We start from the raw sequence: 22,141 nt of genomic DNA on the forward strand, positions 1-22,141 counted from the left end.
CCAGGCAGAGGTCTTCTTCTTAAGGCTCTATGGCTCTTTCCAATACCAGACCTCCAGAGACAAATTCCTGCCCCAGTATTTGTGGAATCCATTCGGTAAAAAAACGAAGAGGATCTTGTTCTTCCATACCTTCTGGCAAACCAACAATCTTCACATTATTCCTTCTATTTTGATTCTCCAAATAATCTACTTTCCTCTCTAACTCCCTCTCACGTTCTCGCAATTCTTTAACGGATTTTTCCACCTCCAACACTTTTTCTGTATTAGAAGCCACTTGTTATTGACATTTCAAAAAAGCAACCTGAAATCGTTTAAAATCCTCACAAGATGCTTCCACACGTATTTTAACTATATCCAGTTCCAAACTGAGCCTCTGAGACATTTCATTCAGCATAGGCTGAATGATAAGGCTTAGCTGTTTACATGGTAATTCAGGAAAGCTCAGCCCTGCTTTCTCTTGCGTCGTGGCAGAACCAGGTAACTGCAGCTCCTGCTGCATCTCAACCACGGGCAGTTTAACAGTTTTACTGTGGGTCTGGACTCCCAGCGACGGCACCCTGACTTCCTCAGGGGGCCCGACGCTGTTCTCCCCCCACAACCCGTTGTTGCTTCAAAAACTCACAAAAAAGACCAAAATATTCAGATTGGAGTATATCCTGGGGTATTTCAAGCAATGGAGTCATCTTCTTGCATGCCCCCTCCGTTAAAGTTGGCAGGCTGCCAGAATCAGGATCCACATCGGGGACACATGCACCTTCCTTCTGAGAATGGGTAATTCCAGCGATGTCCTCTCCTGGTGAGTAGTAGTTATTTTTTCAGCTCCCACAGGCAATCTCTGTGGTTTAGGCTTGAAAGAAAGCAAACCTGAAGTTGTAGCAGACTGTTTAGGCTCTAAATCTTCAACACTCCGAAAATGTAGTTTCTTCAGTACTTGAGGTTTAATCTTTTTTACTATTAATAGCCATAACAATTCCTTGATACTTTAAACATAGAAACATAGAAGATAGGAGCAGGTGTAGGTCATTCGACCCTTTGAGCCTGCTCCGCCATTCAACGAGATCATGGCTGATGTTAAAGTTCAGTACCGCATCCCCGTCTTCTCTCCGTAACCTTTAATACCCTTATACTGAAGAAATATATCTAATTCCCTTTTAAATATATTTAATGAACTTGCCTCTACTGCCCTCTGTGGCAATGAATTCCACAGATTCACCACCCTCTGGGTAAAGAAATTCCTCCTCATCTCGGTGCTAAATGGTTTGCCTATTATCCTCAAACCATGGCCCCGGGTTCTGGATTTTCCCATCATTGGAAACATCCCATCTGCATCCATTCTGTCCAGTCCTGCCAGAATTTTATACGTCTCCATGAGATCCCCTCTCAATCTTCTAAAGTCCAGCGAGTACAATCCCAATTTGTGCAATCTTTCCTCATAAGTCATTCCTGCCATTCCAGGTATCAGTCTGGTGAATCGCCTCTGCACTCCCTCCATTGCAAGAACATCCTTCCTTAGATAAGGTGTCCAAAACTGCACACAATACTCCAGGTGGGGTCTCAAGGCCCTGTACAGCTGCAGTAAGGTATCCTTGTTCCTATACTCAAACCCTCTTAATATGAAGGCCAACATACTATTTGCCTTTTTAACCGCCTGCTGTACCTGCATGCTCGCCTTCAGAGACTGGTGTACAAGTACCCCTAGGTCTCTCTGCACTTCCCCATCCCTTAATCTATTGCCATTCAAATAGTAATCTGCCCTCCGGTTTGTATTACCAAAGTGGATAACCTCACATTTATCCACATTGTAGTGCATTTGCCATGTATCTGCCCAGTACCTCAATTTATCCAAATCACATTGGAGCTTCCTGACCCCCTCTTCCGTGCACACAACCCCTCCTAGCTTAGTGTCATTTGCAAATTTGGAGATATTACATCCAATCCCCTCATCCAGATCATTAATATAAATTGTAAACAGCTGGGGTCCCAGTACAGATCCCTGTGGCACCCCACTGGTCACCGCCTGCCACTCAGAAAATGAGCCATTTATCCCAACTCTCTGTCTTCTACCTGCCAGCCAGTTCTCAATCCACATCAATACTTTGCCCCCAATTCCATGAGCCTTGATTTTGTAAGCCAGTCGTTTATGCAGGACCTTATCGAAGGCCTTTTGGAAGTCCAGGTGCACCACATCCACTGGCTCTCCCCCATCTATTTTACCTGTCACCATCTCAAAGAATTCCAATAGATTTAGCACGATTTATCTTTTGTAAATCCATGTTGACTATGTCCGATCCCTTCTCTGCTAGTCATATGCATCCTTAATAATGGATTCCATCATTTTGCCCACTACTGATGTAAGACTCACCAGCCTATAATTCCCCGCTTTTTCTCTACCCCCCTTTTTAAATAGTGGGGTAACATTAGCTACCCTCCAATCCATGGGTACGGATCCTGAGTCTATCGAGTTCTGGAAAATAATTCTTAAAGCATCTGCTATCTGAATGGCCACTTCCTTAAGTACCCTAGGATGTAGATTATCAGGCCCTTGGGATTTATCTGCCTTCAATCCCATCAATTTCCCCAAGACCATGTCCTTAGAGATAATGATTTCTTTCAGTTCCTCCCTTGCATTAGTCTCTATGTTTCCCAACATCCTTGGGAGGTTATTTGTATCCTCTCTTGTAAAAACAGAACTAAAGTAAGAATTTAATTGGTCTGCCATTTCCTTATTCCCCATTATATATTCCCCTGATTCTGACTGCAAAGGACCTACTCTGGATTTCACCAATCTTTTCCTCTTGACATATTTATAAAAGCTTTTGCAGTCGGTTTTTATATTTGCCGTAAGCTTACTTTCGCAATTTATTTTTGCTCTCTTGATTAATCCCTTTGTCCTCCTTTGGTGCATCTTGAACTGCTCCCAGTCTTCGGTTGTGGTACTTTTTTTGGCCAATTGATATGCTCTCTCTTTGGACCTAATGCTGTCTAATTTCCCTTGTTATCCACGGTTGAGTCACCTTTTTTTGTTTATTTTTATGCCAAACCGGTATAAATGATTTTTGCAATTTCTCCATTAGATCTGTGAATGCTTTCCATTGTCTATCCACAGTCAACTCCCCCATAGACACCACCCAATCAATCTTACTCAACTCCCATCTCATACCATCATAATTCCCTTTATTTAAATTCAGGACCTTAGTCTCGGTTTTAATTTCATCACTCTCCATGTCGAGTGAGAATTCGATCATATTGTGATCGCTCCTACCCAAAGGGCCTCGTACAACAAGATTGTTGATTAACCCCTTATCATTGCATAATACCCAATCTAAAATGGCCTGCTCCCGAGTTGGTTCCTCAACATATTGGTCTAGATAACTGTCCCGTAAACATTCAAGGAATTGCCCCTCCTCAGTATTTTTACTAATTTGGCTAGTCCAATCTATATGCAAATTAAAGTCTCCCATGATGACAAGTGTTCCCTATTGCACGCTTTTCTAATTTCTCTTTTAAACTAAGTTTTAAAAAAACAAAGAGTTAAAAACAGGTTCTTAAAAGTCTGGCCAGGGAGGTCGAGATTACACGTCTAGACTCTACACCATCTTGCCACGCCCCCCCGCATGGAAGGTTAATAAGGAAGGTTCAGTCACTAGGAATTAGTAGAGAGATTGTGACATAGGTTCAGAGGTGGCTGGGAGATAGACAGCAGAATCATAGTGGACAATGTCTGTCAGGTTGGAAGCCTGTGATGAGCGGTGTGCCTCAGGGATCAAGTGCTGGGTCCTTTGTTGTTTTTCATTTATATTAATGATTTAGAGGAGGGTGTGATTAACTGTGTAAGCAAATATGCGGATGATACGAAAATAGAGGAAGTGGTGGATAGTGAGGTAGATTTTCTTGGATTACAGAAGGATTTGGTTTGTTTGGAAGAGTGAGGTGAAAGATGGCAGATGGAATTCAATGTAGACAAGTGAGAGGTGTTGTATTTCGGTAAAAATAACCAGAATAGGACATATACAGTTAAGGGGAGGGCATTGAGGCACGCAGAGGAGCAAAGGGACCTGGGGGATATGGTAAAGAGTTCACTGAAGATGGATTCCCATGTAGACAGGGTGGTTAAAAAGGCATATGGTATGCTGTCCTTCATAAATCATAAAATAGAGTATAGGAGCTGGGAGGTGATGCTGCAGCTGTTTAAGGCATTGGTGAGGCCAGGTTTGGAGTACTGTGCTCAGTTCTGGTCTCCAAATTATAGAAAAAAATAGAAGGTGGAGAGGGTGCACAGAAGGTTTACAAGAATGTTGCCTGGCTTATAGCATCTGGATTACAGGGAGAGATTAGGGAGACTGGGACTTTATTCATTGGAACGTAGACAACTGAGAGGGGACTTGATAGAGGTATTTCAAAATTATGAAAGGAATAGATAGACTAGACATAAACAGACTCTTACCCCTGAGGGCAGGGGAGGTTAGAACAAGAGGCCACGAATTAAGGGTAAGGGGGCAACACTTTAGGAGAAATATTAGAGGTGGCTTTTTCACTCAGCGAGAGGTGGCAGAATGGAATGATCTTCTGAATGAGATAGTTGCGGCAGGGTCCCTTCTGTCATTTAAGAGAAGATTAGATGTGTACATGGAGGTGAGGGGGATGGAAGCTAGTGGAGTTGTTCTAGTGAACCGGTGCGGACTCGAAGGGCCGACATGACCTGTTTCCGCTCCGTAAATGGTTATATGTGCAGAAGAGAAAGAATCTGTCAAAGATATTATCATCTACACAATGATCTTGCTTTCTGACATTTCTATTGTCAAATGAAGGAAAGGAACTGGATACAAGATTCCTCAGGGATCTGACTTAGGTGTTTCAACAGCATTTGTTTTGCCGGAAATGTTATCCTCAAAGTATCATAAACGAGTGAAACTATCAATGAAATAACAAAAAGAATGATTTTGAGCTTCACTTCCAGAAATAACAAGTGCTAAAAATTCATTGCAAGAAAAATATTTAGATCACAGTCCAGGTAAATTCCTTTTTCATTAACTTAAACATGAAGCTCAGGGTACTTGACAAAAAGAATACAAGAAAACAATTCTATAAATAGTTTACAACATAAATATCTGTAATATTAATTATCATTTATAGCTGCTTGCCCCATTCCAACCAAAGGGTAGGTTCTTTCAGATTGCTTTGTGAAATGGCCTTCGTAAATCAGTACTAAGTTTGCTCAGGAAGCATTATTTTATAACATTTATTTATAAAACCAAGATAGAAAAATTACACCAGAAGCTTCTCATTTAAATTTGATAAACTAAATACATAATTGTTCCATTATTATGTAGTGCAATCAATTATTCATTATAAGGATGTAATTACTGAACTGCAAAAAGGTCATGAAATTGATTTGATTTGTAGATTGAACAAAAATGTCTTGCTTCTATGTCACAATTATACAATACAAAAATTGGAAAATTTAGAAGTTTGTAGTACACTTCACAAAATTGAAGATATCTTCACATTTACTTAGTAGACTGGACTTACTCAACAAAAAATATCCAAAGTTAATGATAATTATTCTAAATCATCCAAAAGGAAAAGAAAGCAAGTTAGTACTTTAACAGAGCTCTTTTCGCTTTACTTACAGGAAAACCTACCCGATCCATAGAAGAGTGCAAAGATTTTAATAATCAACAGCAAGAAAAAAAATGGTGAATACAATTCACCTGTCTGACAACTGCTCAAAGTTTTGGTTGTACTTTTAAGCAGACTTTCTCCATTCTGACATCTGATCTTGGAGTGTCTTCTAGAAGTCTGTTAACATATTGTAAAAGAGCAAACTTCTTCAGACTAAAGAGTCTACACCAAGAAAGTCTGAACCAGAAGTGTAAAGCAGCAATATCAAGTTTATTATGATCCAATTGTACAAGTACAATTCTTTTGTCATCAGTGCAAGAACATGCAAGCACAAAAACATTGCACACATACAGAAAAACTATTCATATGCAGTACATATATACATACCGCGTACATAAAAATAAACAAATATTGTTAAATAAATAATCTCAGAGGGTTTGTTCGAAAAACTCATCAGTTGTTCAGCAGTCTCACTAACCATGGGAAGAAGCAGTTTCTCAGCCTGAAGGATCGCTTTCCTGACCCGAGTAGATGGAAGATGTGTGCGAAGTAGTAGGGATCCTTAACAATTTTACAAGGCCTCTTCAGACAGTGATCCTGGTAGATCACATCGATGGGGCAGGGGTGTGGGGGGAGGGATGGACATCATCTCTGCCAGTCTTATGGTACTGAGATTGACCTTGGATCCAATTCTCTCCAGCAATCATACCACAGAGTGATGCAGCCACTCAGGATGCTCTCGATCAAGCTCCTACAGAAACCGGTAGCCTTGCCTGCCTCCGTTTTCTCAGGAAGTGCAGTCACTTTTGTACTTTCCTGACAAGTGAGGAGATGTGTATCTACGATAGATCACTACTTAAGTGGGCTCTGAGGAAATTGGTGCTCTCTGCTCTCTCCACTACCAATCTATTGATGCATAGTGGAGAGCAGTTGTTCCTAGTCCTCCAGAAGTTCACAATCATTAGTTAATCAATATTAGTCACAGAAAGTTAAAAGTACATTGACAGGATTAACAGAAATGAAAAAAGAAAAATTTAGAACCTTCTATTCATTAACTTTTCCAAGAATGCAAAAATCTACACAAAATCAGTTTTTCAATGTGGCAGAAATTATCTGGCCATTATTATTTGCCACTAACATACTGAGTTCTGAATTCCCCCTATTCTAATCTCTTTTACATATAATATACATAAGCATCCCAGGTTCATGTGCTTCCATTTACTGCACATTTGAGTATATCCAGGAGGAGCGCACATTGCACTGAGGAAGAGCAGGGATGAAAGCCCCATCGTTACTCCAGTTACTAAACCAGCATGCTACAGCAATCATCAAGGATCCACACCACCTAGCACACACTTTGTTCTCATTGCTGTCATCAGGCAAGAGGTACAGGTGCCACAAGACTCGAACCACCAGGTTCAGGAACAACTGTTACCCCTCCACAGACTCCTCAACGTCTGCACATTATTGATGTTTTTATTATCTTTGTATTCCAGTTTTAGATTCACTATCTGTTTACAGTTATTTGTTTACATGTATACGCTGTGTACAGTTTTGTTTTTTTCACTACCAATGTGATAATTCTGCCTTGCCCACAGATAAAGAATCTCAGGGTTGCATGTGATGACATGCATGTGCTCTGACAATAAATCTGAATCTAAAATCCAACTTTTTTTTTCTTTTCAAAGCCAAGTAAATTTACATCAGTGAAGGTATTTGCTCATGTTTGAAGATAATATACTCTCAAAGATTAAATCATATTTCAGAGCTGTCTGAAATGAAACACCATCCTTTTCATGGAATTATTTAATACAAGCTAATTCATGAGGTTCAAAAGTTCTATGTTCATATTTATTGTCAGAGTACATACATGACATCACATACAACCCAGAGATTCTTTTTCCTGTGGGCCAGGCAGAATTTTTACTTATTAATACTGCAAAAAACTGTACTCTAGGAAAGATACATATACAAAAGAGAGAAATGTAAACTATGCAATAAAGAAAAAAAAATTCAATAATAAATAATGTGCAAAGTAAGAATTTAATTGAGTATCTGATTGAGTTTGTTGTTGAGGAGTCTGATGGTGGAGGGGTACCAACTGTTTCTTAACCTGGTGAAATGAGTCTTGCGGCTCATATACCTCTTTCTTGAGGCCAGCAGCGAGAACAGAGCATGCCCTGGGTGTCATGGATCCTTGATGATTTCTGCTGCTCTCCAACTGCAGCGTTCCATGTAGATTTTCTCGATTGTTGGGAGAGTTTTTACCGTGATGTACTTGGCTGCCTTTCACAAAGATTTCTGCTCTGAGGTATTGGTGCCTCCTTATCAGGCCATGATACAGCCAGTCAGCACACTTTCCACTATACATCTGTAGAAGCTTGCCAGAACAAGCATTATATTCATCCTATTGTTATTTTCCATCACCTACTCATTCTTTCACAAAATTATTCTGCCCACAGGGACTGAAAGAACCAATCATTGATGCTATCCTATCCCTATTCATTTTGAAGCAAAGTGTACAGCTTTGCTTTTCTCTAATTTAGTAGTCAATTACCAGGATACCATGTTCTTAGAGCTATAACATAATCTCTTCTTTGGCTTGGCTTCGCGGACGAAGATTTATGGAGGGGTAAAGTCCACGTCAGCTGCAGGCTCGTTTGTGGCTGACAAGTCCAATGCGGGACAGGCAGACACGGTTGCAACAGTTGCAAGGGAAAATTGGTGAGTTGGGTATTTCCTCCTTTGTCTTTTGACAGTGAGGTGAGTTCTATGGTTTTCTTCAAAGGAGGTTGCTGCCCGCCGAACTGTGAGGTGCCAAGATGCACGGTTTGAGACGAGATCAGCCCACTGGCGGTGGTCAATGTGGCAGGCACCAAGAGCTTTCCTTAGGCAGTCCTTGTACCTCTTCTTTGGTACACCTCTGTCTCGGTGACCAGTGGAGAGCTCGCCATAGAACACGATCTTGGGAAGGCGATGGTCCTCCATTCTGGAGACGTGACCTACCCAGCGCAGTTTGATCTTCAGCAGCGTGGATTCGATGCTGTTGGCCTCTGCCATCTCGAGTACTTCGATGTTGGTGATGAAGTCACTCCAATGAATGTTGAGGATGGAGCGGAGACAATGCTGGTGGAAGCGTTCTAGGAGCCGTAGGTGATGCCGGTAAAGGACCCATGATTCAGAGCCGAACAGGAGTGTGGGTATGACAACGGCTCTGTATACGCTAATCTTTGCAAGGTTTTTCAGTTGGTTGTTTTTCCAGACTCTTTTGTGTAGTCTTCCAAAGGCGCTATTTGCCTTGGCGAGTCTGTTGTCTATCTCGTTGTCGATCCTTGCATCCGATGAAATGGTGCAGCCGAGATAGGTAAACTGGTTGACCGTTTTGAGTTATGTGGGCCGATGGAGATGTGGGGGGGCTGGTAGTCATGGTGGGGAGCTGGCTGATGGAGGACCTCAATTTTCTTCAGGCTGACTTCCAGGCCAAACATTTTGGCAGTTTCCGCAAAACATGACGTCAAGCGCTGAAGAGCTGGCTCTGAATGGGCAACTAAAGCGGCATCGTCTGCAAAGAGTAGTTCACGGACAAGTTGCTCTTGTGCCTTGGTGTGAGCTTGCAGGCGCCTCAGATTGAAGAGACTGCCATCCGTGCGGTACCGGATGTAAACAGTGTCTTCATTGTTGAGGTCTTTCATGGCTTGTTTCAGCATCATGCTGAAGAAGATTGAAAAGAGCGTTGGTGCGAGAACGCAGCCTTGCTTCACGCCATTGTTAATTGAGAAGGGTTCAGAGAGCTCATTGCTGTATCTGACCCGACCTTGTTGGTTTTTGTGCAGTTGGATAACCATGTTGAGGAACTTTGGGGGGCATCGGAGGCGCTCTAGTATTTGCCAAAGCCCTTTCCTACTCACGGTGTCCAAAGCTTTGGTGAGGTCAACAAAGGTGATGTAGAGTCCTTTGTTTTGTTCTCTGCACTTTTCTTGGAGCTATCTGAGGGCAAAGACCATGTCAGTAGTTCCTCTGTTTGCGCGAAAGCCACACTGTGATTCTGGGAGAATATTCTCGGCGACACTAGGTATTATTCTATTTAGGAGAATCCTAGCGAAGATTTTGCTTGCAATGGAGAGCAGCATGATTCCCCTGTAGTTTGAGCAGTCTGATTTCTCGCCTTTGTTTTTGTACAGGGTGATGATGATGGCATCCTGAAGGTCCTGAGGCAGCTTTCCTTGGTCCCAACAAAGCTTGAAAAACTCATGCAGTTTGGCATGCAGAGTTTTGCCGCCAGCCTTCCAGACCTCTGGGGGGATTCCATCCATACCTGCTGCTTTGCCACTTTTCAGTTGTTCAATTGCCTTATATGTCTCTTCCTGCGTGAGGACCTCATCCAGCTCTAGCCTTAAGGGCTGTTGAGGGAGCTGGAGCAGGGCGGATTCTTGGACTGAGCGGTTGGCACTGAAAAGTGATTGGAAGTGTTCTGACCATCGGTTGAGGATGGAGATCTCGCTTCTGCCCGGACCGGGGGCTCCGCCTGCCTCACTCGACCGAGGCCGGGGCCGCCGCCTCCCCCTTGCTTCTGCCCGGACTGGGGCCTCCGCCTGCTTCGCTCTACCGAGGCCGGGGCCACCGCCTCCCCCTCGCTTTTGCCCGGATCGGCCGCTGCCGCCTACCTTCTGCTCGGACTGTGGCCGGGGCCGCCGCCGCCTTACCTGTGCCCGGACAGGGGCCACCGCCTCCTTCTTTCTGCCCGGACCGGGGCCTCTGCCTGCTTCGCTCTACCAAGGCCGGGGCCACCGCCTCCCCCTCACTTCTGCCCGGACCGGGGCTTCCACCTGCCTCACTCGACCGAGGCCGCGGCCGCCACCTCCCCCTCGATAACATAATAGCAATCAATTAATTAACCTGTGACTGACCCCAGCATGAGGCCAAGAAATTTGAGAACCACAGTATATGTGCAAAGCCACCACTAGTTAATTATTTTGCACCTCAATCAGTTTCTTACAAGCATGGACAATTGGAAGAATGTAATCAGACTCGTTTTACATAACTTTATTAATTCTTCACTCTTTATTTTGGGGGAGGAAAGGGGGGGTTGGACTAATTTGAGTTGGGTTATTAATGTGTAATAATTATTGGGGAGGGTATAGTTTATTTAGATTACTGATACTGTATTGTAATTTGATTATTTTATTCTTAATTTTTTTTAATGTAATCCTATATGTTATTCATGTTATAAAATCTTAAATAAAGTTTAAAAAAAAAGACTCATTTTACATCATAAAGGTTTCAGGAAACTGGCATAAATAGGTATCTTTTGTGCCACTCTGATAAAAGCTTCCTGCTATTTTTTCCAGTAATCACAAAGCTAAAAAAGATAACTCTGGCTTTGATGTTTTAATATTTTTATAGGAAACCTATGAAATGCTGCTTCTACCTTGCACAGTGAACATAGCATATTCCATCCACATGGCATGGTACAGCTGCCACGGTGAAATTGTCAGTGGAGGACAAATGTATCCACTAGTTTCAATCCACAAATATGGATTCTGAGCTCAACTGGTTTTACTAACGCAAGCCGCCAGGCCTCCCAAGATAGCCATACTTTTCACTGTATTCGTTTGCTGGAGAGCTTGTGCAAAATCGGAAGGGACAAAAACAAAGGTGCCAGCTTAGGTCAGGAGCCAGAATGAAGGCACTTCCCTGCATCTCCTGGCCCTGCAAGTTAAAAAAACTCATGAGGAATCTGTGCTTCCAGCCTCCAGTGATGTCATTAAGAACAATGAACTATGTAATGGATCAAAGTGAAAATGCATACACAGTGCCTGGTTTCAAACCAATTATTTAAAGAGGATTATAAAAAGGAATAAAACATCAGCACCCAGCTAAGGTGGCTCTCGGGGGTCTTATGAATACAATTCAAGCCAGAATGGTAACAGATGCACAAGAGGAGCCTGTGATGTACAATTTAGTAGATAAATTCGTACCTTTCCAGTCATGCCAGGCAAATCAGTTTAGTTTTGCCAAAGAAGTACCATTTTTTTTTTTAAAAAGAACTGTGTGGAACTGGAAATATTAAGCAGCCCGTAAAAGTTAAAAGTGAAACATGGTTTCCATTCCCTCTCAACTTTAGACTCCAAGATTGATTTAATTAAGGTGGTTAAAATGACAATATAATTCAAAAAGCCAGCTATGAAGGATCAAGGTCTCTCCCGCCATCTTGCACAAAATCACAAGTCAATTTTTCCCTTCCAATTTTTGTCACAACATAAAAGTAAATAAAAATATTCATATCTTTATGAAAATAACTGGTAAATATTTAACATATAAAATCAAACAAGCAATAAAAATACTTAAAATGGTGTTTAAAAGAGAAATGCGAGACTATTCATAAAAGAGACCAATGATTAATGGGAAGAAATGATACCTAATACTACTCTGGTACAAGAAATTAACCAAGACACACTAACAGAAAATTCAGGAATTAGTACCAAACATGACAAAAATACTGCAAGATCTTTATCCAGTGCAAATAAATGATAAGGTCCAAATAATAATGACAAAACCAAATTATATAGTTTTGATGGAATTAAGTCCACTAAGTTAATTGAAACTTTGAGATGAAAATTCATAAATGGGCAGCATTCGAGAGTATTATTTGATAAAAAGAGCTGCAGATCAAATCTAGATAAAATCCAGATCTTTGATTCGAATGTCATACTCTAAATTATGGAAATATTTGAAAATTAAGGTATTATAAATCTTTTGCAGTCACATATCATTTTAAAGCAATGACCATTTAAATTAAATTCACTAAAACTTGCAATAACTATCTTTGTTTATCCACAAATATGTCTTGCACCTTCCTTTCCCTATGTTTGGTTCATATGCACATGCTTTATTATAAATTGCACAAATAGCATTTTCTCATTTTTCTCCAAAATAAAAGTTTCCAATTATTATATTTCTGACAGAAAGAAAGAAAATACAAAGGTGTAATAGGACAAAAGAAATAAGCAAGAAACAACAGGAGGGGAAAATCATTAGGTTTAAAAAAAGAAATAAACTTACTTTTACCAAAAGATATTGTATTTGTTTACCCATGTCATCACTTCCAGTATATTTCAACATGTTTTAACACCAACAAAATGTTTTCGTTGATTTTTCTACTATACCATAGCAAACATAACACCCATTTGTCAAATACATCCTGGTACATGAACAGCATTGGTGAAAATAGCTAGATAATCTATCTTCAAAGTGTTCAAGCAAGCACAAAAACTGACTCAAACAGTAGATGTAATCCCTGCTTTCTTCAAAATGTTCTTTGAAATCTTTTGCATCTACTTGCGACTGCAGATATAACCTCAAAATAATTTCTCATCTTGACATTTCAATAGTATTCTCAATACTAGCTGTGAATTTCGTAGGACATGAATTACAAGCAGTTCAACACAGATGAGCCGTAGGTGACACATTCACTCAAGCATCCTCAAGTAGGCAGTCATACTGTATTTATTGCTAATCTCTTTTCTTTCTTTGGCTTGGCTTCATGGACGAAGATTTATGGAGGGGTAATGTCCACGTCAGCTGCAGGCTCGTTTGTGGCTGACAAGTCCGATGCGGGACAGCCAGGCACGGTTGCAGCGGTTGCAAGGGAAAATTGGTGGGTTGGGGTTGGGTGTTGGGTTTTTCCTCCTTTGTCTTTTGTCAGTGAAGTGGGCTCTGCGGTCTTCTTCAAAGGAGGTTGCTGCCCGCCAAACTGTGAGGTGCCAAAATGCACGGTTTGAGGCGATATCAGCCCACTGGCGGTGGTCAATGTGGCAGGCACCAAGAGATTTCTTTAGGCAGTCCTTGTACCTCTTCTTTGGTGCACCTCTGTCTCAGTGGTCAGTGGAGAGCTCGCCATATAACACGATCTTGGGAAGGCGATGGTCCTCCATTCTGGAGACGTGACCTACCCAGTGCAGTTTGATCTTCAGCAGCGTGGATTCAATGCTGTCGGCCTCTGGCATCTCGAGTACTTCGATGTTAGTGATGAAGTCGCTCCAATGAATGTTGAGGATGGAGCGGAGACAATGCTGGTGGAAGCGTTCTAGGAGCCGTAGGTGATGCCGGTAGAGGACCCATGATTCGGAGCCGAACAGGAGTGTGGGTATGACAACGGCTCTGTATGCGCTAATCTTTGTGAGGTTTTTCAGTTGGTTGTTTTTCTAGACTCTTTTGTATATTTATTGTTAATATACCAGTTATAAAACTACTCTACTCCTTCCATATTAATGACTTTTTTAATATTTAGGTATACACATTAAAAAATGACAAATGCAAAATAAGCAACTACCAGGAATTTAAATAGGAGTCCAAAATTTGCCTCCCCTATCTTAACCAATTTTCAAAACACAATGCTTCTGAATCCTTAGGATAAAATGAACGTTCAAAATTATTGTGCCAAATGTTAATGACACAAATTTGACACAACAATTAAAATCTAACGATACCAATGCCTTAAACCCCACAGTGGAAAACTGCACCAGGACTAACATGTACGAGCTTTTTTGAGCAGGTTCCTGAGCAGGGGAATTTTCTCATTTTTTCACTGCATTTGTTTGTCGAATGGTAGTTGAAATTGAGCTAAAAATAGAAACTGATATAGATCATAGAACACTACCCTTTGGCCCTCAATGTTGTACCAACTCTTATTCCTTTAAAAAAAATACTAAACTTCCTTACCCCAAAACCCTCTTTTTCTATCATCCATGTGTCTGCCTAAGAGTTTCTTAAATGTCCCAAATGTTTAATCCTCCACCACCATCTCTGGCAAGGTATTTGAAGCACCCAAAACTCTGTAAAAAATACTTACCTACGACATCTCCCCAAAACCTCCTTTCCTTAACCTTGTACACATGTCCTCTAATGTTTGCTGATCCTGCCCTGGGACACAGGTGATGGCTATCCAACCTATCTATTCCTCTCATGACCTTATAGACCTCCATCAAGCCTCTTATCCTTCTACACTCAAAAAAGTCCCAGCTCTGCTAGCCTTGTCTCATAAGACTTGTTTTACCATCCAGGCAAATCCTGGTAAGTCTCCTCTGCCTCCTCTCTTTAGCTTCCTATAATGGGGCAACCAGAACTGAAAATACTGTCTTACCAGAGATTTGTAGAGCTGTAAAATGACCTCTCTACTCCTGAACGCAATCCCCCTATTAATGAAGCCCAGAATCCTGTAGGCCTTCTTAACTATCCTATCAACCTGTGCGGCAACCTTGAGGGATGTATGGATTTGAACCCCAAGATCCCTCTGTTCATCCACACTCTTAAGTAACCGACCATTAACTTTGACTCAGCCTTCTGGTTTGTCCTTCCAAAATGCATCACCTCACATATATCCAGATTGAACTCCATCTGGCACTTTTCCTCCCAACTCTGCATCCTGTCTATATCTTCATGTAACCTTTGACAACCTTCAGCTCCATCCACAACTTCTCCAATCTTCGTGTCATCCATCCCTCTTCATCCAGGTCATTTATAAAAATCACAAGGTCCTTTCAGGTGGCCTGAACACCCCAGTGTAAAGCCACACAATCTCTCCCAGTACAGCTAAAGATATACTCACCTGAATGCAGCAGAAGTGCCTCCAAGGCACTGACACCAACCCTCCTCTGGGAGGGAAGAGAAAAAAAAATTCGGCAGAGTGTGATGCTCCACCAAAGCACCTGAATGTGCGGCCGCTGTAAGCAGCTGCCTGGGGGTTGGCTGATCACTCCATCAACCAGCGACCCAGCTCCCTGCTGCCCGACAGCTCCACCCCGCCCAGCTACATAGCAGCCCCCACCCCACTGGGGAGGGGCGGCTGGTGTGGGCTGTCACAGCCCAGCTGACAGCTCCTGCACCAAGACCACTCTCTGTGGTTCAAAACACAGAATAGCAATAGCAGCCTTCCCTCCCCATAATCCCCCACGCAGCTGGAACTGTTGTGGAAAACAGAGCGTTTCCATCTGCATGGGGGATTACGGGGAGGGAAGACTGCCATTGCTATGCCACATATTTATGACGGATGGCGCTGCAGCACCAGTCCTGCCTCCATCAGATATGAATAGGCCCTTTCAGGTGGACCAGGCAATGCTGCAGCAGTCTTTTAGGGCTGCCACCTGAAAGGTGAGCCCGCAAGTTAAGATCCGCTCCTGCTGCCGCCATCAAGGCAGAGGGTCCACTTGAAAGGGCCTACGAAGTGTAGGGGTCCCAGAACAGCTTCTTGGAGCACTCCACTAGTCACTGACCTTCAGGCAGAATACTCTCCTTCCACTATTACTCTCTGCTTTCTACATGTAAGCCAATTTGTTATCCACACAGCCAAGGTTCCACTGATCCCATGACATGACTTTCTGGATGAGTCTCTCACAGGGACCTTATCAATTGCCTTGCTAAAATTCATGTAGTCCACATCTACTGCCCTAACCTCATCAATTTTGCTTGTTTCTCCTCAAAAAACTCAGTGAGGCACAACCTTCCCTTCACAAAACCATGCTGACTATCCTCGAGTAGTCTGTACTTCTCCAAATGCTCATAGATCCCATCCTTATGAATCTGCTCCAATAGTTTGCACACTACTGACACAAAACTCACCGGTCTAGAATTCCCAGGATTCTCTCCATTATGTTTATTTTTAAAAAGGGGACTACATTTGCCATTCTTCAATCCTCCAGCAATTCCCCTGCAGCCAAAGAGATCATAGCTATTGCCTCAGCTATCTCTTCTCTCACTTCCCTCAGCAACCTGGGATATAATTGCATCTGGTCCCAGGTACTTATGAATCTTTGTTTTTAAGAAGATCCAACACCTCCTCTTCCTTAATCTCCACATTGTCCAGCACACAGGCCTGTTCTATTTCAACCTCACTATGATCAAGGTCCTTTTCTCTTATAAATACTGAATCAAAATATTAATTTAGGACTTCCCCAACCTCCTTCGCCTCCAGGCACATGTTGCCTCCTTTATCTTTTAGCGGCCCCACCTTCATTCTCATCATCCTTCTGTTCTTCACATAGACACAGAACACCTTGGGGTTGGGACTTCCATATTTTCTCAGCCACACACAAATCATGGATGGACAATCACCTACTTCAGAAACTTTGCAGCAGTTCCACAATATCAGACTAATGTTTAAAAATGTTCTTTCTCATTTCACTTTGGGGCATCAAGCTCAAATGATATTTGGTGTAACCACAAATTTCACCAACCCAAAATTTAAACCATAAAAATCCTTAATCAATTGGTAAAAATGGAAAAAATCTAATTTTACTCATTCCTTACCATACATACATGCATTTTTTTTAAAAAAAAACATTTTATACTTAAAGCCTTACTGAATTATTTAATGTTACTTACCCCAAGATATATTGAAACGGTCTGTTTGCATGCGAGTGAGACAAGTCAACACTTTCTTAATTGCATTAGGTTGTGCAAAATAAAATAACAGCATGGGGAGAGTTTAGAATATGTTGAAGAGTAGAGAGCAGAGAGTTAAAATTACAGGGCAGAATATAGAGGAAAGTACATTTAAAATAGTGCATTTGTGTATTATCTTTTACCAATATAAAATCCATTCAAGAGTCTGACAACAGAAGGAAAGAAACTAACCTTGTACCTGGAGAATTGCTCTTTTAAGCTCATGCATCTTCCAACTGATTAGAGGGGGAAGAATTAGTCTTTTAATATGTTGGCAGCTTTACTGAGATAGCAGGAGGTGTAGATGGAAGTTGAACGAGGGGAGGTTGGTTGTCACAAGATCACACAAGATATTGGTGCAGAAATAGGCCTATAGGTTTATCAAATCTGTTCTGCCATTCTATCATGAGTTGATCCATCCTTCTACTCAGCTTTACTCCCTGGTCTTCTACCTGTAACCCTTGATGCCCTGACTAATCCAATACCTGTCAATCTCTGCCTTAAAGATACCCAATAACATCATTTCCACAGCCTCACAACCCTCTGACTAAAAAGCTTCAACATCTGTTATAAATTGACATTTTTTTATCCTTAAGTTATGCCATCTTTTCCTAGAATTCCCTCTCACGGGAAACATCCTCGTCATATCTACTCTGTACAGGCCTTTCAGCATTTCCAATAGGTCGATGAGGTTACCCCCCCCCCACCCCCATCCTTGTGTACTACAATGAGTATAGTCCAAAAGCCAACAATCATTCCTCATCCTTTCATTCCTGGTATAATTCGGGTAAATATTCTCTGGACCCTCTCCAACACCAGCATGTCTTTTCTCAAATGAGACACCCAAAACTCTACACTGGTGGTTCTCAACCTTTTTCTTTCCACTCACATACCATTTTAAGTAATCCCTATGCTAATTAGTAAGGGATTGCTTAAAGTGTTATGCACTAGATCCAATTGTTACTGAAATATTTTGCTCAAGAAAAATTATCATTGGGCCATTTCCTTTGGAGTTATGAAACCATGCACATAATGAGCCAATTAGGTACATTTATAACAGTGGTTTTCAAACTTTTTCTTTCCACCCACATACCACCTTAACTAATCCCACATATGGCATAGGGAATATGTGCCCTATAGATACAACATTACAACCCTGATTTTATATGCTATTCCACTGGAAATGAATGCTAACACTGCACTTGCCTTCTTCACCTCCAACTCAACCTGGAGATTAACCTTTAGGGTACCCTGAACGAGAACTGCCAAGTCCCACTGCATCTTGAATTTTCTCCCTTCGAAATAATAATCTGCCTATCTAATTATTTTACCAAAGTGCTGAAATGAACTTTCCAACATTGTATTTCATCTACCACCTCTTTGCCCATTCTTCTAATTTATCCAAGTCTCTCTGGAGCCTTTCTGCATCCTCAGCACCACCCACCCTGCCACCTATTTTTGTATCATCTGCAAATTTAGCCATAAAGCCATCTATTTCACAATCCAAATCATTTGTATACAACAAAAAGAAACGGCCCCAACATTGACCCCTGCAGAGCACCACTGGTAACCAGTAGCCAACAAGAATAGAATCCCTTTATTACCACTCCCTGCTTCCTGCCAATAAACCAATGCTCGACCCATGGCAGTATCCTTTCTGTAATTCCATGGGCTCTCAAATTGTTCAGCAGCCTCGTGTAGTACCCTGTCAGAGGTCTTTTGAAAGTCCAAATACACAACATCCACTGCATCTCCCGTTTATCCCATTTGTGATCTCTGCAAAAAAAATTGTAGTTGGTTTGTCAGGCATAATTTTCCATGAAAATCATGCCTGACATGATTGATTGAGCTTCATTGTGTCTTAACACTTTCTATAGTGTATGAATAAAATCTGGTAAGAGACCTCTAGGACATGATGAATTAACAAAGGCTTCTGAGAAAGCAAAGTCATTGGTGCACTTTCAAAGTCAACTTTCAGATTTATTGTCAGAGTACATACATGACATCACATACAACCCTGAGATTCCTTTTCCTGTGGGCCAGGCAGAATTTCATCATCAGTGGTGCAAAAATCTGTACTCAAGAAAAGATGGATCTTATGGCACCTATATCTCTTTATTCATGGCTGCATGAAAAGAGCATGTCCTGGATGGTATGGATCGTTGATGACTGCTGCTGCTCTCTGACAGCATGGTTCCATGTAAATTTTCTCAATGGTGGGAAGAATCTTGCCTATGATGTACTGGACTGTGTCCACTACCTTTTGTTTTGCAGGGCTTTCCACTCAGAGGCATTGGTACCCCCATACCAGACCCTGATGCAGCCGGTCAGAACACTTACCACTGTACATTTATAGAAATTTGCCAACATTTCCATTTTTAGACCAAACCTTCGCAAATTCCTGACGAAATAGAGGTGCTGATGTATTTCAAGTTTATCATCATCTGATTGTACACAACTTTTGGTTATATTAAAGGATTTCCACCCATATCTCTCTTGATCTGACTGTACCAAGGATTTGATCATTTATGTTACATAAACAAAACAAAAATCTCAAAGTGCAGGTTACATTCCTTCATGTTTCTGTACAATTTCTAATACATATTGAAGAACTCTGACAACACTAAAAGACAAAGCACAACTGCAACTACATATTTGTCCAACTTCACCAAATGCTGCATTGGAATCATGTGATTGCCCATTGCACATCCCAGCAGTTGGATCACAAACCTTATAGGTTAACAAAGCATACAAAACACTAATGGGAAACTTGGCACCAAGATGAAACCTTGCAAACAAAAGAACATCAAATGCAAATTATAGCACATAATGTTCTGACAATGAATGGATTGCTTTACTTGGGGGACAATAAAGGGAACTTGGAGAAAAACAAATTACACCTTGTAGTGGGTTGCACTGAACCGCAAGTGAACTGGGCCACGGAGATGCAAGCTCGCACTGGGTTAACTGGAGTGACATCACAAAGGTCCTGGTTTTGTTTTGGGGGGGAGGGGACGGCGTAAAGGATCACGGGGGCTCAACAGATGCCAGAAGACATCCGCCTACTCCTTGCTGAGACTTCAGCAACCCACACAGATTAGCAGCCCGTGCGGATGTCTTGTGGCATGGCCTGCATAAATAGGTCGGCCACTGGACCAGAACTTGCCTGCACTGTCAGACATCCATGGTGCAGAGGCATGTGAAAGCCCCTCTTCAGTCCTTCCCGCCAACACACAGATGATTTGTCCACATCCACGTGGACATTGTTGGGCCGCTGCCAGTTTACAGAGGAGCCAAGTACCAGTTCATAATGGTAGATACAGAATTGTCCCGCTCTCAGACACTTCCACAGCATCCTGTGCCAGGGCCCTCATAACCAACTGGATAGCCTGTTTCAGCCTTCCTTCCAATAACACGTCGGATGGGGAAACAGTTCACATCCGGCCTATGGGCAGTTCAGGAACAGCTCCGAGAGATCCAGTTACATCACACCACAGACTACCACCCACAGTCTAATGGCTTGGTGGAAAGGTTCAATCAGCATTTGACAACGGTTCTCATGGCGTGGCTCCGAGGCTTGGATTGGGTGGTCAAGCTGCCTTAAGTGTTTCTTCGCATCCGCACAGCACCAGAGGAGGATTTGGCCACGTCCTCTCCAAGCTCATCTATGGCACCCTGCTGACAGTCCTGGACAAGTTTGTGCCACCGGCTCGTGGGCAGGAGGGAACATCTACAGCACTGCTAACATGACTTCACGAGAAGGTGGGCACCCTAGCCTCCGTTCCAACCTCACGCCATGGTCCAGCTCCATCCTATGGCCCGAAGGATCTCGAAGACTGTGAATACATCTTCATAAAGGACGCCCCTTCATCGCCCATTTGAGGGTCCATACAGGATGTATGTATGACTGCGTGCCTTTTGGACACTGGGGGTAGGCAGGAAACTTTCATGGCCCAAACAGGCACACCTCAACCAACCAGTAAATATTCCAGCCCCGCGACAGAGATGTCGTCCTTCCAAATGTACGAACTGTGGACTCAGAACCTCCAACGCAGTGAGCTGCACTGATCCACAAGCGAACTGGGTTACGAAGGTGCAGGCTCCCACTGGACTGACATCAAGGTGGGTCGCAAAGGATCATGGGAGATCATGCTGATAAACTCTCGGGAGAGTTCCAGTAGACAGTTGGTTGGTTCAGCTCACTCAGTTTCTGTGTGGTTCTTCTTTCCATTCGCTGCACAGCACAAAGCAACAACCTCTGGTTCCAAAATGGTACATCTTCATTAGAGGAGTTAACTAAAAATGTGGGTTAGAGATCTAAACATGCAAATAAAAAGTTTGAATGATTCAACAAAATTCACACTTCCAATTCTCAAGCCAGCAAACTAATGATGAACAATGTGAAATTCCATTGGCTGCCATTTTGATTGAATGTTCAGCAAAATATGAAACCTGTACTTACATCCAATAAAAGCTCATCTTTTGTTTTCACTGGAGGAGGTCTTTTCTTTTCTCCTGGTTCCTGTTCATCATCTTCTCCTTCTGATATGACAGTCAATGACAGTGAGGAAGACGAAGATGTAGTATCTGAATCACTGTGTGAAATACAATTCAAATATCACACCACGAAGATCCCCAAATCCTTACATGTGAGCAAATATTATTGCACATGGAACTATATGTATTACTTCATTTTCATACAAAATACAAAGCAAATTCCAGTGATTATAATATAATTGGACTGAAGGAACATTTTATTCTGTCTCAGCACCAAACAGAAGGCTCTTCAGGTTTATTTTGGAACTGAAAGGAAAAACTAATGTTTTACAGAAACTAACTATTTACAGAAAAACTAATGTTAAATAAATCAGCTTTCCAAAATTAGAATTGCCTCCCCACTGCAATAAAGTTCCTTTCCCCTATAATTAGTCAATCCACAAGCAGCTTCCAATAATAGACTCGATTTCAAAGTACCAGAATTCACATTTACATTGTCTACTTAAGTCAATTATTTGTTATCAGGTCAGATTTACTCTATTGGGTTGCAGTTTGGGGGAAAATCAAGGAGATTATAGAAAAA

The 22,141-nt window shown here is 42.0% G+C and overlaps 1 protein-coding gene across 3 annotated transcripts in view; it reads right to left on the bottom strand.

Annotated features, from left to right (window-relative positions):
* naf1 (nuclear assembly factor 1 homolog (S. cerevisiae)) overlaps nucleotides 1–22,141 on the bottom strand; it is a 217,569-nt gene that overhangs the window by 168,857 nt on the left and 26,571 nt on the right. For all 3 annotated transcript variants that reach the window (XM_069926274.1, XM_069926272.1, XM_069926273.1), the window contains exon 3: nucleotides 21,524–21,656. In XM_069926274.1, the coding sequence (XP_069782375.1) occupies nucleotides 21,524–21,656 (133 nt within the window). The remainder of the gene's footprint in view (nucleotides 1–21,523; nucleotides 21,657–22,141) is intronic.

The sequence above is a fragment of the Narcine bancroftii genome, chromosome 3 (assembly GCF_036971445.1).
Source record: "Narcine bancroftii isolate sNarBan1 chromosome 3, sNarBan1.hap1, whole genome shotgun sequence".
NCBI classification, from domain to species: domain Eukaryota; kingdom Metazoa; phylum Chordata; class Chondrichthyes; order Torpediniformes; family Narcinidae; genus Narcine; species Narcine bancroftii.